We start from the raw sequence: 16,892 nt of genomic DNA, 5'->3' as shown, positions 1-16,892 counted from the left end.
ACACATAGCAACATGCATGAAACAGCCTTTAAGGCCTGGCCCAAGTGGGGCCTAATGAAGCCTAAGAAAGGCCTGAACAAGACAGGAACTGTGATTGTCCCTCATTTTCCAAGAGCAGTACCTGGCTAGCAAATTAGGCTGCATCCATTCCTTCTACATAGACAGGCCTGGAATCCTGAAAAGGCACACTTCTGTGAAGTAGTGTTTATAGTAATGAAATGGCATTTCCATTTGTGAAAATATGAGAAAAATACGTTGTTTAAAACTATTCCACAAATGTAAAACATTCCAACAGAGATAAACTTCTAGTGCCAAAGAAGTCAGATACTTTTTTAAATATTGTATTATTGGTCAAAATATAACTTACCAACACTGCTAGAGTTAGAGGCATAGAAGTTGCTACTGGTCTTCAGAGACCATGCTAGGCAGGTGCCCATGAGAGGAAATTGTGCCCTCAGTGTTCCAACAGGGACACTCTTCGTAGTAACTCAGCTGCCCTTGAGTATTATCATTTCTAGGTTCATATATTAATACCATTTTTTAAAAATCTCATAAAATGTCTCATGTTAGCAAATGAAGTTAAGGTAAAATCATATTAAGAATTTTGGGAAAATGACCATAAGAAAATAATTTATTAAATAAAAGACATAGTACATTCAAATGCTAATTTAAAAATACAAATTATTTAATTAGAGGCTCATGTTATCACTACCCCTTTAGCTCTGAAAATGTTTCAGATGACATCCAGGAATAATATAATTTGGCATAAATAGATTCTTTAGTTCTAATTCCAGATGGTCATAGGTCATGGCTATAAAAATAAAAGGGAGCAGGATATCTAAAAATCAATATCCATCTGTAGATCTAACAAAACAAAATTATAGTAATGAAATTCCCATTTAAAGAAATTTTTTTTTTTTTTTGCTTTAAAAGCCATGTTATAAAATAATCAATCACTGTTTCTCATGCAGATAATTCTGGATCAACATCATAAGTATGTATGTATTATTAGTAATAATTACACTTGACGAATATTATATAAAAATAAAGTAAAAATTATGTAAATCATATAAAGGTTTTTTTTTTTTTTCTGAAAAAGTGAGGAAGAATGATGGGGAAAAGTTGATTAATGGGTACTAAGTCATAACTAGCTGGGAGTCAGAAGTTTTGGGAGTTTTGATGTGCTGTAGGGTTACATGAACTAATATTCAAATGCTTGAGGCAATAAATAATGCCTGATTAAAACATGACATATCATACATCACATGATACCCTATAAATATGTATAATTTTTGTTTTATGTATCAATTCAAAATGGATATAAATAAAATCTAAAAAAGAAAAAAGTGCTTTACAATATGACAAGTAAAAAAATTGTTTGAATTACTGTAGGTCCTTGCATTTTCATACAGATTTTAAGAGTTAGCTCATGATTTCTGTTAATATGATCTTGTCAAGATTTTGATTGATACTGTATGAATACATAGATCAATGTGCATCTTAATAATATTCAACATATAAGTGTTCTTTCTTTTTTCTTAGAACTTTAATTTTTATAAACATTGTTTTATAGTTTTAAGTGTAGAAGTTTTGCCTATTTTCTTTTTTGCACTGAACAAAAGGTTGGTTTTGCCTAAAATGTTGTTAAATTTGTTTATAACTATTTATGGTTTTAATGGTATTATGAACAATGTTGCTTTTCAAATTCATTTTCCAAATTTTCATTGTCAATAAAATGTAACAAATTAATTTTTTATATTTATTTTTTAGTTGTAGTTGGATACAATACCTTTATTTCACTTATTTGTTTTTATGTGGTGCTGAGGATCGAACCCAGGGTCTCCCATGTGTGAGGTGAGTGCTCTACCACTGAGCTACAACCTCAGCCCCCCAAGTTAATTTTTTATTTAAAAAGAGGAGAAAAAATTTTATTGTAATAATAAAATCATGTGTTTTTTTACGTGTGTTTTCAATTGCATGAAATAATTTTTAGTTAAGACAAACAACAGACTAATTCGAAGGAAAGAACAATACAAATACAAGACCAAAACAGCACCTATGGGACGCTGAGCCTGAAGACTTGAAATCAGGTTACAATTTCTACTTCTATAACTTCATTTTTTTCCTCCTTAAAGAAAAACATATCCTTGGAATTGATATTATCAAAAAACAAAAACAAAAACAAAAACAAAACAAAACAAAAACGAGAGGACAACTTAGTCTTAAAACTATAACATTTCAAAAGAAATCTTATTTTTTATTTCAGTGAAAGTATGTTTAGGAAAAGGTATTTACCAGGTAATGTATGCTATCCTTCTTTTTTTCTGGTATTTCAATTAGTGGGAAAGGTTTAGTAATATGAAGGCTGAATCAGTTTGCTTTGTTTCCAGAGAACAATGACCAAGAGATTCCTCTGCCCCACCTCAGGAGCATCACTGAAGCCTGTTTATGGGGAATCCTCCTACCACAGCCCTTTTCTATGGCATCTGGGAAGCCCTCAGAGGAGCTGCCCACTCAGAATGAGGCCACCTGACTCAGGCCATTATAAACTCCAATACAGGGACCTGAAGAGAGAGAGCCCTGGAAGTGATGCAGAAGCACAGAGTGTTCAGCTCTGCTGCCATTAGGCTGAAAACTCTCCAGTGGGCTGTGAGGGAAGGTGATCTTAGGAAGGTTGACTATTTCTGGGACCCACTTAATGATGACTCAACTTATGAGGCAACTATAGCCTGTATCTGATTAAAAAATAATAATAATTCCAACATCTAACTACAGATTGAAATGTTAGTGAGTTGGCATGAACAGGAGTGAGATACAAATTTTCAGTTCCCTGGAGATCACGTAGAGATCATATATCAAGATTTCATAGTCAGTACAACCCCCCCCCCCACATCTCCACATACATATATATTTAGTTCATATATATAACATTACATATGTTATGCATAATAGATAATATTTCATTTCCTTTTGCTAAATGGAAAAGATAAAAATGCAAAGCAGTCAATAAATTGAGGGATGAATTGTGGATAGACATACTACTTTTTGTTTTTGAAATCTCTCTCTCATCTCCACCATTTCCTTTGTTAATTGTCCCTACTAAGAGGAAAGGAATTAGATCATCACAAAAGATATTCACACCCACCTCAAACTTCACACACCTTGGTCAACATTAAACAAGTTTGCACTGTCTATACTTCTCCCCCACTTTTATTTTCTGTAATTTTATTTTAGAAAGTGTGCTATTATAAAAGATATGCTTTTTCATTGTCTTAGGACTTTGGATGAAACAAATACTAAAATCAGCAGTTTTTATCTGTAAGGAGTAACTCCAAGAGGTAGCATTAATGTCTCTAATGCTATTTTATTTTTTTCTGGTCAGCAAATTTAAGCCAGGACTTGATCCTGACCTGGCTACTCCTCTTTGCCTCCTCTGGCCTCACGTTCACCAGCTTCTTTTCCAACCTCCTCCCGCCTTTCCTTCTACCCCTCCCCTTCCTTCTAGCCCCTCCTCCTAGTTGAGTCAGTGGCTTGAAACTTTTTAAAAGCTCTGTGCTCCAAGTTAGAAAAAAGCTTTTACGAGGTATCAGCACTTTTCTTTCATTGGGGGGAAGGCGTGAGGAAAGTACCAAACAGCAGCAGACTTTTAAACTTTAAATAGCCAGGTCTGAGTGCCTGAACTTGCCTTTTCATTTTACTTCATCCTCCACGGAGTTCAATCACTTGGAGTGCCTACTTCACTTCTTTAAGCGAAAGAGTAAGTTAAGAAAAAACCACTTTACCTATTAGTTTCTTTTTCTCCTAGTAAAACTTTCTAGAGTTTCTAAGTGTCTAAAATGTAAATATGATTTAAGTTTTGAAATGAAATCTAAGTGCCTATCTATAGTGAGTGCTAAATTGAATGTAGGCAGTTAGTACTTTTGGTTGTTTCAAAAGTTTCTATTGATAATGCAACAGGTAAAAGTTTTGAGCCTTTTTAACTAGAATAAGAATTAATTTACTGGATACTTGATTCTTAAAAGCATAATTTTATTTACTTTTTCGTAATCGATCATAGTCTAGGTGCTCTGTAGTTTGTTGCGGGTTGGGGGTGAGGGGTGCTGGGGCCTGGATTGGGGGTTTCACTGACAAAAATCTAAGTGCAAATTTGCTTAGCGTTCTCCTTATAGTATTCTGTACTTCGTGCTTTTTCATATGGAAATCTTGATAGGTGTTCTGTAGCCTTGCAAAGCAAACTTCTTTTGTAACTAAGTGCTTTGTTAAAACATTGTGGCTACTTGACTTCCACGTGGTTCCCTCCTAAAATTTTTCTCACTAAACAAAAAGATATATAACCCACTATTAATATTAGGACTTTAAAATTATTAGTGAATAGTTACTTTGTGTTAGCCATCACTGTGGAAAGATTTGAGACCCTAAAGAGAGCCAACATTTTTTTTTTTTTACTTCACCACGTTGGCAACTCATGAGATGAGAAACCTTGAATGGGTGGTGGTTACATTACAGGAAGAGAACAGATGTTTAGAAAAGAGTGTATGCTAGGATGCGTTTCCAAAAATCGTCTCCTAAAACGGGAGCTCCGCGAATGAGTAGGAAAAAGAAATGTATTTTAAAATGTTTTAATGGGAGCTACCTCCCCGGGTCACCCCCCTCACTCACCCTTGCTTCAGCCTGTCTGAACCTGTAACAGACTTCGGAACTCTGGCGCAATTGTCTTGGAGTTGGAACTGCCAGGGTGGTAGGCAGTAGTCAAAGAATACGCTAATGTGTTGCTTAAAAGGTTCATTATTTTTTAAATGTTTGGCTTGATAACAACATCCTGCTAGCCAGAAAGGCAACCGTGCATTTTTTGGTGCCCGGAGAGAATTTTCTGTTCTTTTTAAATCTACAGACTAAAGTAATTAGATTCTTGGTGTGACCCAGTCGTAGAAGTATTTACACCAGAGAATGCTGAAAAGCCAATAATAATGCCAGCCTTGCTGCGGCGCGAGGCCGGGCGCGTCCTGCCATCTTAGCATCCGCTCGGCTGCGCCAGGCTCCTTCACTGTCCCGAGCCTCAGGGCTTTTTGAGATGTTTCCCTTCAATCTTTACAAGTCAAATTGAGTGCAGGTCTGAGTTCCGCCACTGGAAGGAACCGGGATTGGGAGGGGAGGGGGAAGGCAGGAGGGATGGGCTAGTTGCCAAATGGTTAAAAGAGCAAATGATTGACTTAATTAAAGTTGTCAATCTAATTTCCCACCCTTATCAGCCCCGTCCCACCCGCAGTCTGTTTTTTTTTGGTTTTTCTTTTTTTTCTCTCTTAGTCGAATGAATCCTTCCATGTAAACCTTGGTAAGGAAACCTGAACACCTTTGGGAGTTATCGTGCTGGTAAACTGCACTTGTAACTTTTCTGGAAGTTCTTAAAACTTCCCAAGAATGAGGCGGGGCGGGGACGGAGGAGGGAGGGCAAGAAAGACCCTGGATGAAATGGGGCGAGAGCTAATGACGTCCTGAGGCAAATCAGTCCGTGATTGGGAAACTCAAACCTTGATTCCCAGCAGTGGATCGCCCACACGGGCTTCTCAGACCTAGCTGACCTTGGCAGGAGCATCTCCGATAAAGCTTACGGAAAAGCGTATTCACCGTCACCCAGAGTGAGGTGCTTCGGTTTCCCTCTGGAGGTACGAAGTGGGGATGGGAAGAGAGCTGTAAGATACTGTAACAGCTGAAAGCAGACGTGGCTTTATTTGGAGGTGGGCTCAAAATTTCCTTTTGCTCCCAAATCAAGGTAGTAATGTCAAGAAAAATGCTGAATCTCACTATCTGAAAAAATGGGCATAGTTAAAAAAACAAAAAAACAAACTCCGTCCACCTTGTCCGATGAGGAAGCCTAATTTTTACTTTTATGCAAGGATTCCTGAAAAGAAAAGCCTTTAGTGCTGCAGAGGAGATCTCATTAAACTAACCCACTCCCAAGAATAAAATAAGCCAATTAAGATAGAAAATACCTCTGGGGGAAGAATAATTAATTCTTCTGAGTAGGCCAAATTGAGTGAAAATTATACCATTCACAATACATCGTGTCCTGGCACTGTGTTGAATTCTGAATTATTGAACTGTTTTTCCCCAATGTGTGAAATCCTTCCCAAAGTCAGGGTACAGTGGCCACCTGTCTTTTTCCTGGAAAATACAGTTGTAAAGTTTTGCTCCTCTTTACTGTTAAAATGTTCCATATTTTTCTAATACTTTTTGAAGTGTATCACCACAGCTGTCCCATCCACTCAGTTCCTCGCCCTTTATGGCTGAGATCCCTACAATACTGAACCTCCAATGAGAACCAGGGTTCCAAAGATATTTGGCAGCAATAATTTAAAACGGGATTTTAAATTCGGATATTAAGGATTGCTTTCTTCCTCACTTAGACGTTTCCAATTCCTGCAAAGAGAAAGTCAGAGAGTTCCTTATACCTTGCATTCTGTTGTTTCTTTTATAATATCCAGAGGTATAGCTTAGTATGAGGCTGAGAGCCTTTGTATACCCCAAGGGAAGGGAATGATAGGAAAGTCACCAGTGATTAATACCTGCTACTCCACCTTTCCTGTTGTTCTGACTTCCCTTCAAGATTCTCATTTGTTGGAATGGATGTGTTGAAGCTTATCTAGGTCAGCTGTAGAAAGAAAAAAACTAATCACCTTGAGTTTATCATTAATGTAATATAGATACTTTAGAAAAAAATCCCTACAGCTGCTTTAAACAACAACAACTGATTTTTTTCGTTCTTGGGAAAACTGCTTTAATTCTCCACTTCCGTTAATTATCTTAATTCACCATTTAGCTGTATGTGTATAGACTAATTTTTGCCAAAATTCAAACCATGGTTAATTTTTTTGTAAAATGCCTTGAATTTTACATCCAAATTTCCACAGGTTTCTAAATAACTTTTAGAAAATGTATGTTTGTTCATCATTTTAGTTAAGATACAAAAGTTAGAAAATAAATGAGCAATATCTAAGGATCTTTTAAAGAACAATAGGTAAACTTTATTGAGGTTTTACTAAGAGCTTCACTTGCATGCGTTCTCATTCAATGCTGACTGTTTATAAACTTGTGATGATCTTAAGGATGTGCTTATGTGATTACAAAATAATAGTAAGATTGTTGATTAAAAGGCATCAATTTGGAGGTGAAAGTGAGGGTAGGGACAATAGAAACATCAAGAACTGATAGAAATAAGCTGTTGTAGTTTTTTGGTTTTGTTGTTTTTTAAAGGTACTGGATCACAATTGAAGTGCATAGCTTTGAGCCTAAGGTTTCTGACCGTGTTTTTCTTTGGCACACCTAAGTTGATCTTAAGAAACTTTTTTTGGTGGGGGAGTTGAGTGATAGCTGTTGAACTAGGAAAACTCTCAATAGAGCTCTTCACCACCATCTCACCTCATTCCGTGGAAGCTGATAATGGAATGACTGTGAAAAGGAGGGGTACAAGTTAGGGAAAGAAACTTTTTTGGTTTGTTCTAGTGTGTTGCTGCTTCCTACCACCACTACCACAAGTAAAATTGGAAGTTCAGTGCCACGGTCCCATCACACACCTCTGGGAATGTAAAGATAACTGATCTTTACACAAAGGAATGGGAGAATAATCAGAGACTCATGCGGCAGAACTTTTAACTGAATAGATGTTTCCATCAGATACATTTGATAGGCCACAGAACTAGGCTTACTATCCAGGTATAAGGAAGCAAAGTTGTCAAATGAACTGGGAATATTTTATGTGATATCTGATTCAAATAACTGTCTGCCTAGACTCAGTTAATGTTACATTAACTGGGTTTAATATCAATTCTGTTCTTCCCTTTCCAGAGTCCTAACCTTCCCTCATATTTGTCATTCTTGAAGTAAACACAATTTTAAATAGGCTGTTTCTTCTTGCAATGGTGTTCTTGGCTACAATAAAATCATGTGTTATTATCAAATTTAGAATATCACTGAATTAGGGCGATAACAGTACAGGGTGATTTTTGTTGTTGTTGTTTTGTTCATTTTTATTTATTTTTATTTTTTTTGCTCTGTTTTAATTTTTATGTCCTAACAGTGAATCTGAATGAACATCCACGATACCTAATGCAGTTCTTCACGTATACTAACCATAACTAGAATCTCTATCTCATAAATTTAGAAAGCTCTTTCCTTACTTCATTCCTATTGCCTGTCCAGGAACAATTTGAAGCCTGTTGTTTGAACAAATGATGCTCTTGTATTGTAGCAATTGTCCCTTGAAAATTTAACAGTGTAATAAAAGATGCTGAAATAATCTTTAAAGTCCTCCTTAATGAATCAGAAGTTTGAGATGTATTACCATATTTAAGAGACTCCCAAAGAATTAAAAAAAAATAAAATAAATAAGGAAACCTGGGGGTCTTTTTCTTTGCACAGTGCAGGCCCCAGGAGATTAGTTCTCTTGTTGTTGTTGTTGTTGGACAGCCCTGTTTAACTCATTCAGGATAGATTCATGCAGCATCTCTTACTTTTTTAAGCACTGGAAATGCAGTACTGAACAAACTCCCTTCCAGAGCTCACATTCCACTCAGTAAGACTTTATGAAAGGAGACAAAAAATAAGCAAATATATGCTATTTTGAGTAGAGGTCAGAGCTATTCTAAAGTGGGACAAGGGGAATAGGAAGTGACAGGATTGTGGAAAGGACGCTTCTATTTTCATATTTGGTGGTCAGGAAATTTGGCTATGAAGTAAGGCCTGAAATGAGGGAAGAAGTAAGCTGTATGATCAGCATCTTTGATGGTTCTTTTGTTTTGTGTTTTTCCTTTTGGACTGTCTGTTTGAGAATAGGTGGGCAATCACAGTGACCAAGGTAGTGACATGAAAATTGAAAAGAGGTGTAGTAATGGCTGAGATCCGGGCTAAAAGCAAAGACAAGCAAAAACAGTTATAAGAATGGGTCATAGTGCGGTTACTTTTGGAAGGTAGAGCCTCCCTGATGGGCAGGATATGGATTATATTAATCATGTGTGCATCTGAATATTATCAAAGGGAATAGCTGCTGTGGTGTTAGTGGAGAGAGATAGTCACATCTGAGCTTACTCAAAAGACGTTTACTACTAGGAACAAGGGGTCTTTACTATCAAAGGTAAAAGAAAAGCATTAGGAGAGTTTGCATTGGAGGGTGTGGGGCATAAAACTTTTGATTTTAATATATGAGAAACTTATAGATCTGGTTGCTGTGGCCCACACCTATAATCCCAATGGCTCAGGAGGCTGAGGCAGGAGGATCTTAAGTTTGGGGCCAGCCTCAGCAAACTAGTAGGACCCTATCTCAAAAATTTAAAAAGCTGGGGATAAAGCTAAGTGGTAAAGTGCCCCCGGCTCAATTCCCTATATGGAAGGAAGAAAGGAAGGGAAAGAAATGCAACCCTGCCTTAGTTATTAATAATACTATATATTTTATCTGTGTCTCCACTCACCATTATGGTTGTCTCTTTTTTAAAATTAAAAGTAAAATATTTTCTAATAATATGATGAGGGTGTAACACAGTTGTAAAGTGCTTGCCTAGTATGTGTAAGGTCCTGTGTTCAATCCCAGCACCACACAAACTTTAAAAAATATATATATATTATTAGGATATTAGTGACATGAAAACACTTGGCTACAGCCTTTGTTTTTGAGGCTCTAGCAAAAGGGACAGACAAAAGTAATTAAAAACTGAAGTTTAATTTTTAAGAAATTTCCTTTGGATTAAAGAGATTGAGTCACCGTCCTCTCAGCGAGTGGCAGATAAAGATGCAGGGAGTGAGAGACCCAGTGCCCAGAGAACCACTGTTCTTAGTATTTGACTTGTTAGATGCGCTGTCTGTTCTACTTCTCTGAAATTTGCCTCAGTCTTAAATATTTTGAACAGGAAAAAATAAAATAAAATGCTGGGAAAGCACTCTTTGCTTCTCTGTAATCTTACTTCAGAATCACCTGGGACATTTGTTCAAAAAAATAACAAAAAATTAAAAGCTGATTTCCCAGGCCCCACCCTCCAGAAGTCTAGCTTCATCCAACTGGTGAAGGCCAGGAATGTTATGTGCCAAGTGATTGTCATGCAGTTCAGGAACCACTGTGAAGGGACAAGGTCCTTAGGGAGGTCACACTGGGTGACTGTAGCTGTGAGCAGCTGGTCTATGGGGCCATGAAGAGCAAATGGTAATGCAACCTAACCTGGCATACAGAAGGCATGGTGTTATCCAGCTGCTGTCAGGATCTGCTACTACTAGCTAAGAGTGGTGGCCGCACCTGTAAACCCAACTCAACTATACCTAAAGCTGAGGCAGAATCACAAGTTCAAGAGTAGCCTGGGAACTTTAGTAAGATTTCCATCTTCCAAAAAAAGACCTAATGAGAACTGTACACAACCCCTTAGATCATGATCTACAAATAAAGCTGCATCATAGGAACGCAGAGGCGTAGGCATGAATATACAGGATATGTTCAGCTGCCTAGATTCCTGAATGAAATAAAGAACGGTGTGCCTGTCTCCTGGTGAATATTCTTGCAATATATAGTCTGTAAACCAATGCCAGGGATTCTGTAAACATAAGCATGCTTTTCCCTTATAATGAAAGAACTTATTAATGTTTCAACCAAGACTTGGAAAATTAAAATATTAAACCGGGGTTAAGGAATGGAATAACCAGTTGAAAGGATACTTGGTTCCTGGCCAAGTGAACAGCTACCAGTAAAAAGCTTGCTATTTTTGTTACCTCCTTGGGAGTTGCAAGATGAACCATCACATGAAACATTTGATGGTCTCTATGATAGTGGTAATGACAGGTGTCTACATGTTACAGAATACAAGGTGTCCAATTGGATAATTCATATCTTATTCAGATGAAAGAGTATAACTCATTAATGCAAATGACTACTGTGTGGGTGTGTAAAGAAAAGACAACATTGCAATTAAATTGATGGTATAGTTTAAAAGAACAAGTACCCAGTGAACTAGTTCACACTCTATAGCATAGTGGAATCTTAGAATTGTGTGAAAGTCAAATTTCATTTTCTATAGAATGTGAAGAACTCAGGGGTGAACTGCCACAGGCATCTACACAGTCATTTTACTTTGAATAATGATGAGACACTGACTAAAATGAAAACTGCTGTTGTGCCCAGCTGTATTTCTAACCATGTTTAGTTTGCCTAGAGATCTGTTATTGTCTGAATATGATGAGATGTATGCAAATAGCTTATCATTTTATACTTAATTGTTTTTGTTATTTTCCCCCCAACAATTAGAATATCTAAACAAAAGCAGATGACACTGGCAAAATATTTTAATTCTTTACAAACCGAATTGGAGCCAATTTACACATCATCACATAGAAAATGTCTATTGATATGGCTCCAAAAATTCTGTTGTGTTTGTTTGACCCTCATGGCCTGTACTTCTTCACTCCCAGTCTAGTATTTTCTGCTAAATTGTAGGCTTTTTCTTTTACATTCTCTCACATAAAACTGACCATCAAGACTAAATTACTCCTCTCACCTCAAGCCTTCCCTTGGCTATTTAACCCTTTGTCGACCTGACAAGCCTTTGTTCCTGTCTGACTACTCTTTGTACATGAATTTCACTCTCCGGTTTGCCACATCAGAATCCCAAATGGCCCTTCTTTAAAGTAGAAGGAAAACTCCCTCTTTTATGATCATTGGGAAAGCATTATTTCTGTAACCTGCCCGCCCACTTCACACTTGTATTTCCTCATTTGTGTACCAATCCCTGAGCTGTCATATTATCAGATACCCATCTACTACTAGCTGGTATATAATTTGGCTTTATGGATCTACCATCTCTTCTTTGTTTCATCCAGGAAACCCTGGGTCAGATTTTCAGATTTCCATTTCATTTTTTCATGATCTCCATAGCTATGATATACAAGCATTAGAAAGAAATGTAATATTGGATGGTGAGGGGAAAACACCCCTGTATTTCACTTACTTCTTTCTTACAGGAGATTATGACTCCAAGTTCAAAACCAGATGAGAAACCCCTTTATATTCAGATAGTGAACACATTTGTAAGAAGCCTACATAATTCTACTTTAGTTGCACTTGTGATTCATTATTACTGAATGCTTGGAAAGTCTTTGTTTTGCTTGTCTTTAATTATTAAATAATCTTTGTTTACTTTATTGCTTTCTAAACCCTGCAATCACTACTCTCCTGAAAATTAACCAATCTTCTCTATAGTTTTCTGACATGTGTCATATTTTCTCATGTTTCAGCTCTTGTTAGATTGGGCATATCAAAACATGGAAAATTTTCTGGCTTTAGTGCAGTCTTACTGTCTACTATGCTTATAACTTTTTTGTTTGTCTTTTGAAATGGGTTCTTACTATGCTGACCAGGCTGGTTTCAAATTTGAGATCCTCTGACCTCAGCCTCCTGAGTAGCTGATATTTCAGGTATATAATTTAAATGCCATTGCAATGTATTAAAGGGCTTTGACTTAAGGACTATAAGTCTCTGGCTGTACAAGTGGCTGAATATATCTTACAGCCTTTCAGCTTCCTCTTTTTTCACTTCATAGTCTATAAGTAGTATGGAGACAAACTGACAGATTGATTCCCCCCCCCCCCATTGAGGGTTGAACCCAAAGGTACTTTATCACTATCTCACATCTTAACTTCTTTTAGAACTTTGCTTAATTACTGAGGCTGGCTTCAAGCTTGAGATCCTCCTGCCTCAGCCTCCCAAGTCACTGGAATTATAGGCATGTATCATGATACCACGATGCCTGGCCAAATTGAACTTTTATCTAGAAATGTGATGCGCATTTAGTTTTTGTTTTTGAAAGTAGGTTCCTGTTTATAATGATATACTGTCCAAATGGTGCATTTCAGCATAACATTTTTTTTTTTTTTCTGGTAGAAGACAGACTTGAAATATATGTTACTGTATAAGGAGAGAGAAAAGAATAAATAACCATGATACAGACTATGCACTAATTACTCTTAATGTACCATGAAGACACATTGCAGAATAAAATTAGGAATAAAGTGATTCATCCTAGCATCAAAGTTTGGGGATCGAGGTTGTGCATGTGTGTGTGTTCCTGAGTGTTCTTGCCAGAGTTCTTAGATACCTATATTTTGAATAACACATCAGCATTTTGCTTAGGCATGCATCCAGACACAAGCCTACGAGACAAGAACTGTCGTCATTTATCAAACAAATAAAATAAGCAGAGGCACTTAGCACAGACAGCTTCTCAGGTCACATGGCAATTTGGTAGTTGAGCAAGTAATACATCTTCTGCAAGTTAAGATTGCAGTTCAGCCTCTGTACATAGGCTCTGTTGCTTCTCAGATCAAATTTTATCTTAAAAAAAAAAAAAGTGTGAGACTGGGAGTGGAAATGTGCTAGGAAGAACTTTGTTTTTGTTTTGTTTTTGATGGAGGCTAAATGGAAACAATTTGCAATATTTCATCTGCCAGCTAAAAAAAAAGATACCATCTATTAAGCTAATAATTTACAATCTGTGATCATTGAGCTGTCTCTTGGTTTTTTTTTCAGGAGGTATCCAGGCATCATGGGTGACTGGAGTGCCTTAGGCAAACTCCTTGACAAGGTCCAAGCCTACTCCACTGCTGGAGGGAAGGTGTGGCTGTCTGTTCTCTTCATTTTTCGAATCCTACTACTGGGGACAGCAGTTGAATCAGCTTGGGGTGATGAGCAGTCTGCCTTTCGTTGCAATACCCAACAACCTGGTTGTGAAAACGTCTGCTACGACAAGTCTTTCCCAATCTCTCACGTGCGCTTCTGGGTCCTGCAGATCATATTTGTGTCCGTACCCACACTCTTGTACCTGGCTCATGTGTTCTATGTGATGCGAAAAGAAGAGAAACTGAACAAGAAGGAGGAGGAGCTCAAAGTTGCCCAAACTGATGGGGTAAACGTGGAGATGCACTTGAAGCAGATCGAAATAAAGAAGTTCAAGTATGGCATCGAGGAGCATGGTAAAGTGAAGATGCGAGGAGGGCTGCTGAGAACCTACATCATCAGTATCCTCTTCAAGTCTGTCTTCGAGGTGGCCTTCTTGCTGATCCAGTGGTACATCTATGGATTCAGCTTGAGTGCTGTCTACACTTGCAAAAGAGATCCCTGCCCACATCAAGTGGACTGCTTCCTCTCTCGCCCCACAGAGAAAACCATCTTCATCATCTTCATGCTGGTGGTGTCCTTGGTGTCTCTTGCCTTGAATATCATCGAACTCTTCTATGTCTTCTTCAAGGGCGTTAAGGATCGTGTGAAGGGAAGGAGTGATCCTTACCACGCTACCACTGGCCCACTGAGCCCCTCAAAAGACTGTGGATCTCCAAAATATGCTTATTTCAATGGCTGCTCTTCACCCACTGCTCCTCTGTCACCTATGTCTCCTCCTGGGTACAAGCTGGTTACTGGCGACAGAAACAATTCTTCATGCCGTAATTATAACAAGCAAGCAAGTGAGCAAAACTGGGCTAATTACAGCGCAGAACAAAACCGAATGGGGCAGGCAGGAAGCACCATCTCTAACTCCCACGCCCAGCCTTTCGATTTCCCGGATGACAACCAGAATTCTAAAAAAATCGCTGCTGGACATGAACTACAGCCACTAGCCATCGTGGACCAGCGACCTTCAAGCAGAGCCAGCAGCCGTGCCAGCAGCCGACCTCGGCCTGATGACCTGGAGATCTAGATACAGGCTTGAGCATCATAATTCCACTAACTGTGGAGAAGAAAAAAAGGTGCTGTAGAAAGGGCACCCTAGGTGTTAATTTTGTTCCAGTTGGAGGTGGTACTCAACAGCCTTAGTCATGAGGCTTAGAAAACAACAAAGACTTTAGAATATGTAGGTTCATCAGGGGATGTCTGGCATAGGTGGGTGGAGAGGGAGGGGATAAGGGAGGTACATGTGGATATTTAACGTAGTGAATTCAAAGAACTTAATTTCTAAAGCAGAGTTGCATTAGGTGATACATAGGTAAGGGCTTTTTCTCCCAAACTTACACCCCTAAGAATGGTTCTGTGTATGTGAGAGTGGGTGATCATTGTGGCTAAATATTTTTAAAATTTTTGTTGTACCAAGAAACTGAAATAGCTTTGGCCAGGAATAAATACTTCCTGAACATTTTATTTCTTTGCAACAAGAAAAAGACAGAAGATTGTTCTTATGTCCCTGCTAAAACATTCCATTGTTAAAATTTGCACTTTGAAGGTAAACTTTCAATCCTCCAGGTGTCAAAGGACTTGTGCTACTACTTTTTTTTTTTTTTTTTTTTTTATTCTTGGTAACAACTGAAAGTTCAGACAAGGCCCACAGAAAAAGGTGTTCCATGCATTTGCCATGCATACAGGAGTATTTTCTTTTTTTTTGCATCCACTTTCATCATATCATTGCCATCACTTTTCTTCATTCCTCAACTATAATTCACATTCATTTAATGGTTTCTGTAAACATTTTTAAAACAGTTGGGATGTCACTTAGGATTTTTTTTGATTTAGTGTCAGGGAAGCAAGCCATGCTCAATATTTAACAATCACTTGTATGTGTATGTGTGTGGAAGAGTGTGTTTAATTTCTCATGTATTGGTACAAGCAGATTCAGTGTAAACTCACAAACACAGATTTGAAAATAATGCACACACAGTGTTCAAATTTGAACCTTTCTCATGGATTTTGTGGTGTGGGCCAATATGGTGTTTACATTATATAATTCCTGCTGTGCAAATAAAGCACATTTTTTTTTCCTAAAATGTTTTTTCCCCATGTATTCTATTATGGATACTGGTTTTGTTAATTATGATTTTTTTTCCTTTCTTTTTCTTTTTTTTTTTTTTAGAATGTAGCAGTAATGCTATTACTGAAATGAATGATTTCTTTTTTCTGAAATATAATCATTGATGCTTGAATGATAGAATTTTAGTACTGTAAACAGGCTTTAGTCATTAATGTGAGAGAATTAGAAGAAATGCTTAGAGTGGACTATTAAGTGTGCCTAAATGAATTTTGCAGTAACTGGTATTCTTGATTTTTGTCCTACTTAATACACATTAATTCAGAACTTGTATTCTCTTATGAGGTTGACAGTCTTTTGGAGTGACCAGCAACTTTGATGTTTGCACTAAGATTTTATTTGGAATGCAAGAGAGTTTGAAAGAGGTTCAGTAGTGCACATGAAACTAATTTATTTGAACTATATGCTGAAGACATCTACCAGTTTCTTCAAATGCCTTTTTAAACTCATCACAGATGATTGGTGAAAATGCTGAATATCATCATACTATTCTTCTTGCACATCAGCTACACAAACAGTTTTGTACAATGAAAATACTAATGTGTTTGACATTCCATGTTAAACTACTGTCATGTTCAGCTTCATTGCATTTAATGTAGACCTGGTCCATCAGATCTTGTGTTCTGGAGAGTGTTCTTTATTCAATAAAGTTTTAATTTAGTATAAAGACACCCTGTATATCCTGTGTGATTTTTTTAATTTAAATGCTGGTTTTATCTATTCATTACTATCAAAGATTTCTCTTGGTTAGAAGAATTTGGGCAAAGGGGCTGGGGATGTGGCCTAAGGTAGAATACTTGCCTTGCTTTTACCAGGCCCTGAGTTGAATCCCCAATACAACCAAAAAAGGACTTGGGCACATAAAATTCATATTGACATTCTCCAGGATCTTTAAAAGAACATTATTCCTCCATTAGCTATGATCAGTACAATATTAATTATAAACACTTTTGACTATTTGGCTGAGAAGATAAATATATAAGAATTGAAGTTGGAATGCAACTTTTTTGTTGAGGGGTAAGGGCAATTCTGGGGATGGAATCCAGGGCCTCGCACATTCTAAGCATGGACTCTACC

At 37.4% G+C, this 16,892-nt stretch overlaps 1 protein-coding gene across 1 annotated transcript; it reads left to right on the top strand.

Annotated features, from left to right (window-relative positions):
* Nucleotides 1–3,538: 3,538 nt before the first annotated feature.
* LOC143401170 (gap junction alpha-1 protein) lies at nucleotides 3,539–16,493 on the top strand. The gene is made up of 2 exons (XM_076858301.2): nucleotides 3,539–3,757; nucleotides 13,553–16,493. Exon 2 carries the CDS (start codon nucleotides 13,569–13,571, stop codon nucleotides 14,715–14,717), a length of 1,149 nt encoding a protein of 382 aa, XP_076714416.1. The 5' UTR covers nucleotides 3,539–3,757; nucleotides 13,553–13,568; the 3' UTR covers nucleotides 14,718–16,493.
* The last annotated feature ends 399 nt before the right edge of the window (nucleotides 16,494–16,892 follow it).

Source organism: Callospermophilus lateralis, chromosome 6 (assembly GCF_048772815.1).
Source record: "Callospermophilus lateralis isolate mCalLat2 chromosome 6, mCalLat2.hap1, whole genome shotgun sequence".
Classification (NCBI taxonomy): domain Eukaryota; kingdom Metazoa; phylum Chordata; class Mammalia; order Rodentia; family Sciuridae; genus Callospermophilus; species Callospermophilus lateralis.
The sequence above is the reverse complement of the archived record's forward strand: the minus strand, read 5'-3'. Positions and strand labels throughout refer to the sequence as shown.

Coding starts and splice junctions, on each gene's coding strand:
- LOC143401170 (XM_076858301.2), top strand. CDS start 13,569: ATGGGTGACTGGAGTGCCTTAGGCAAACTCCTTGACAAGGTCCAAGCC.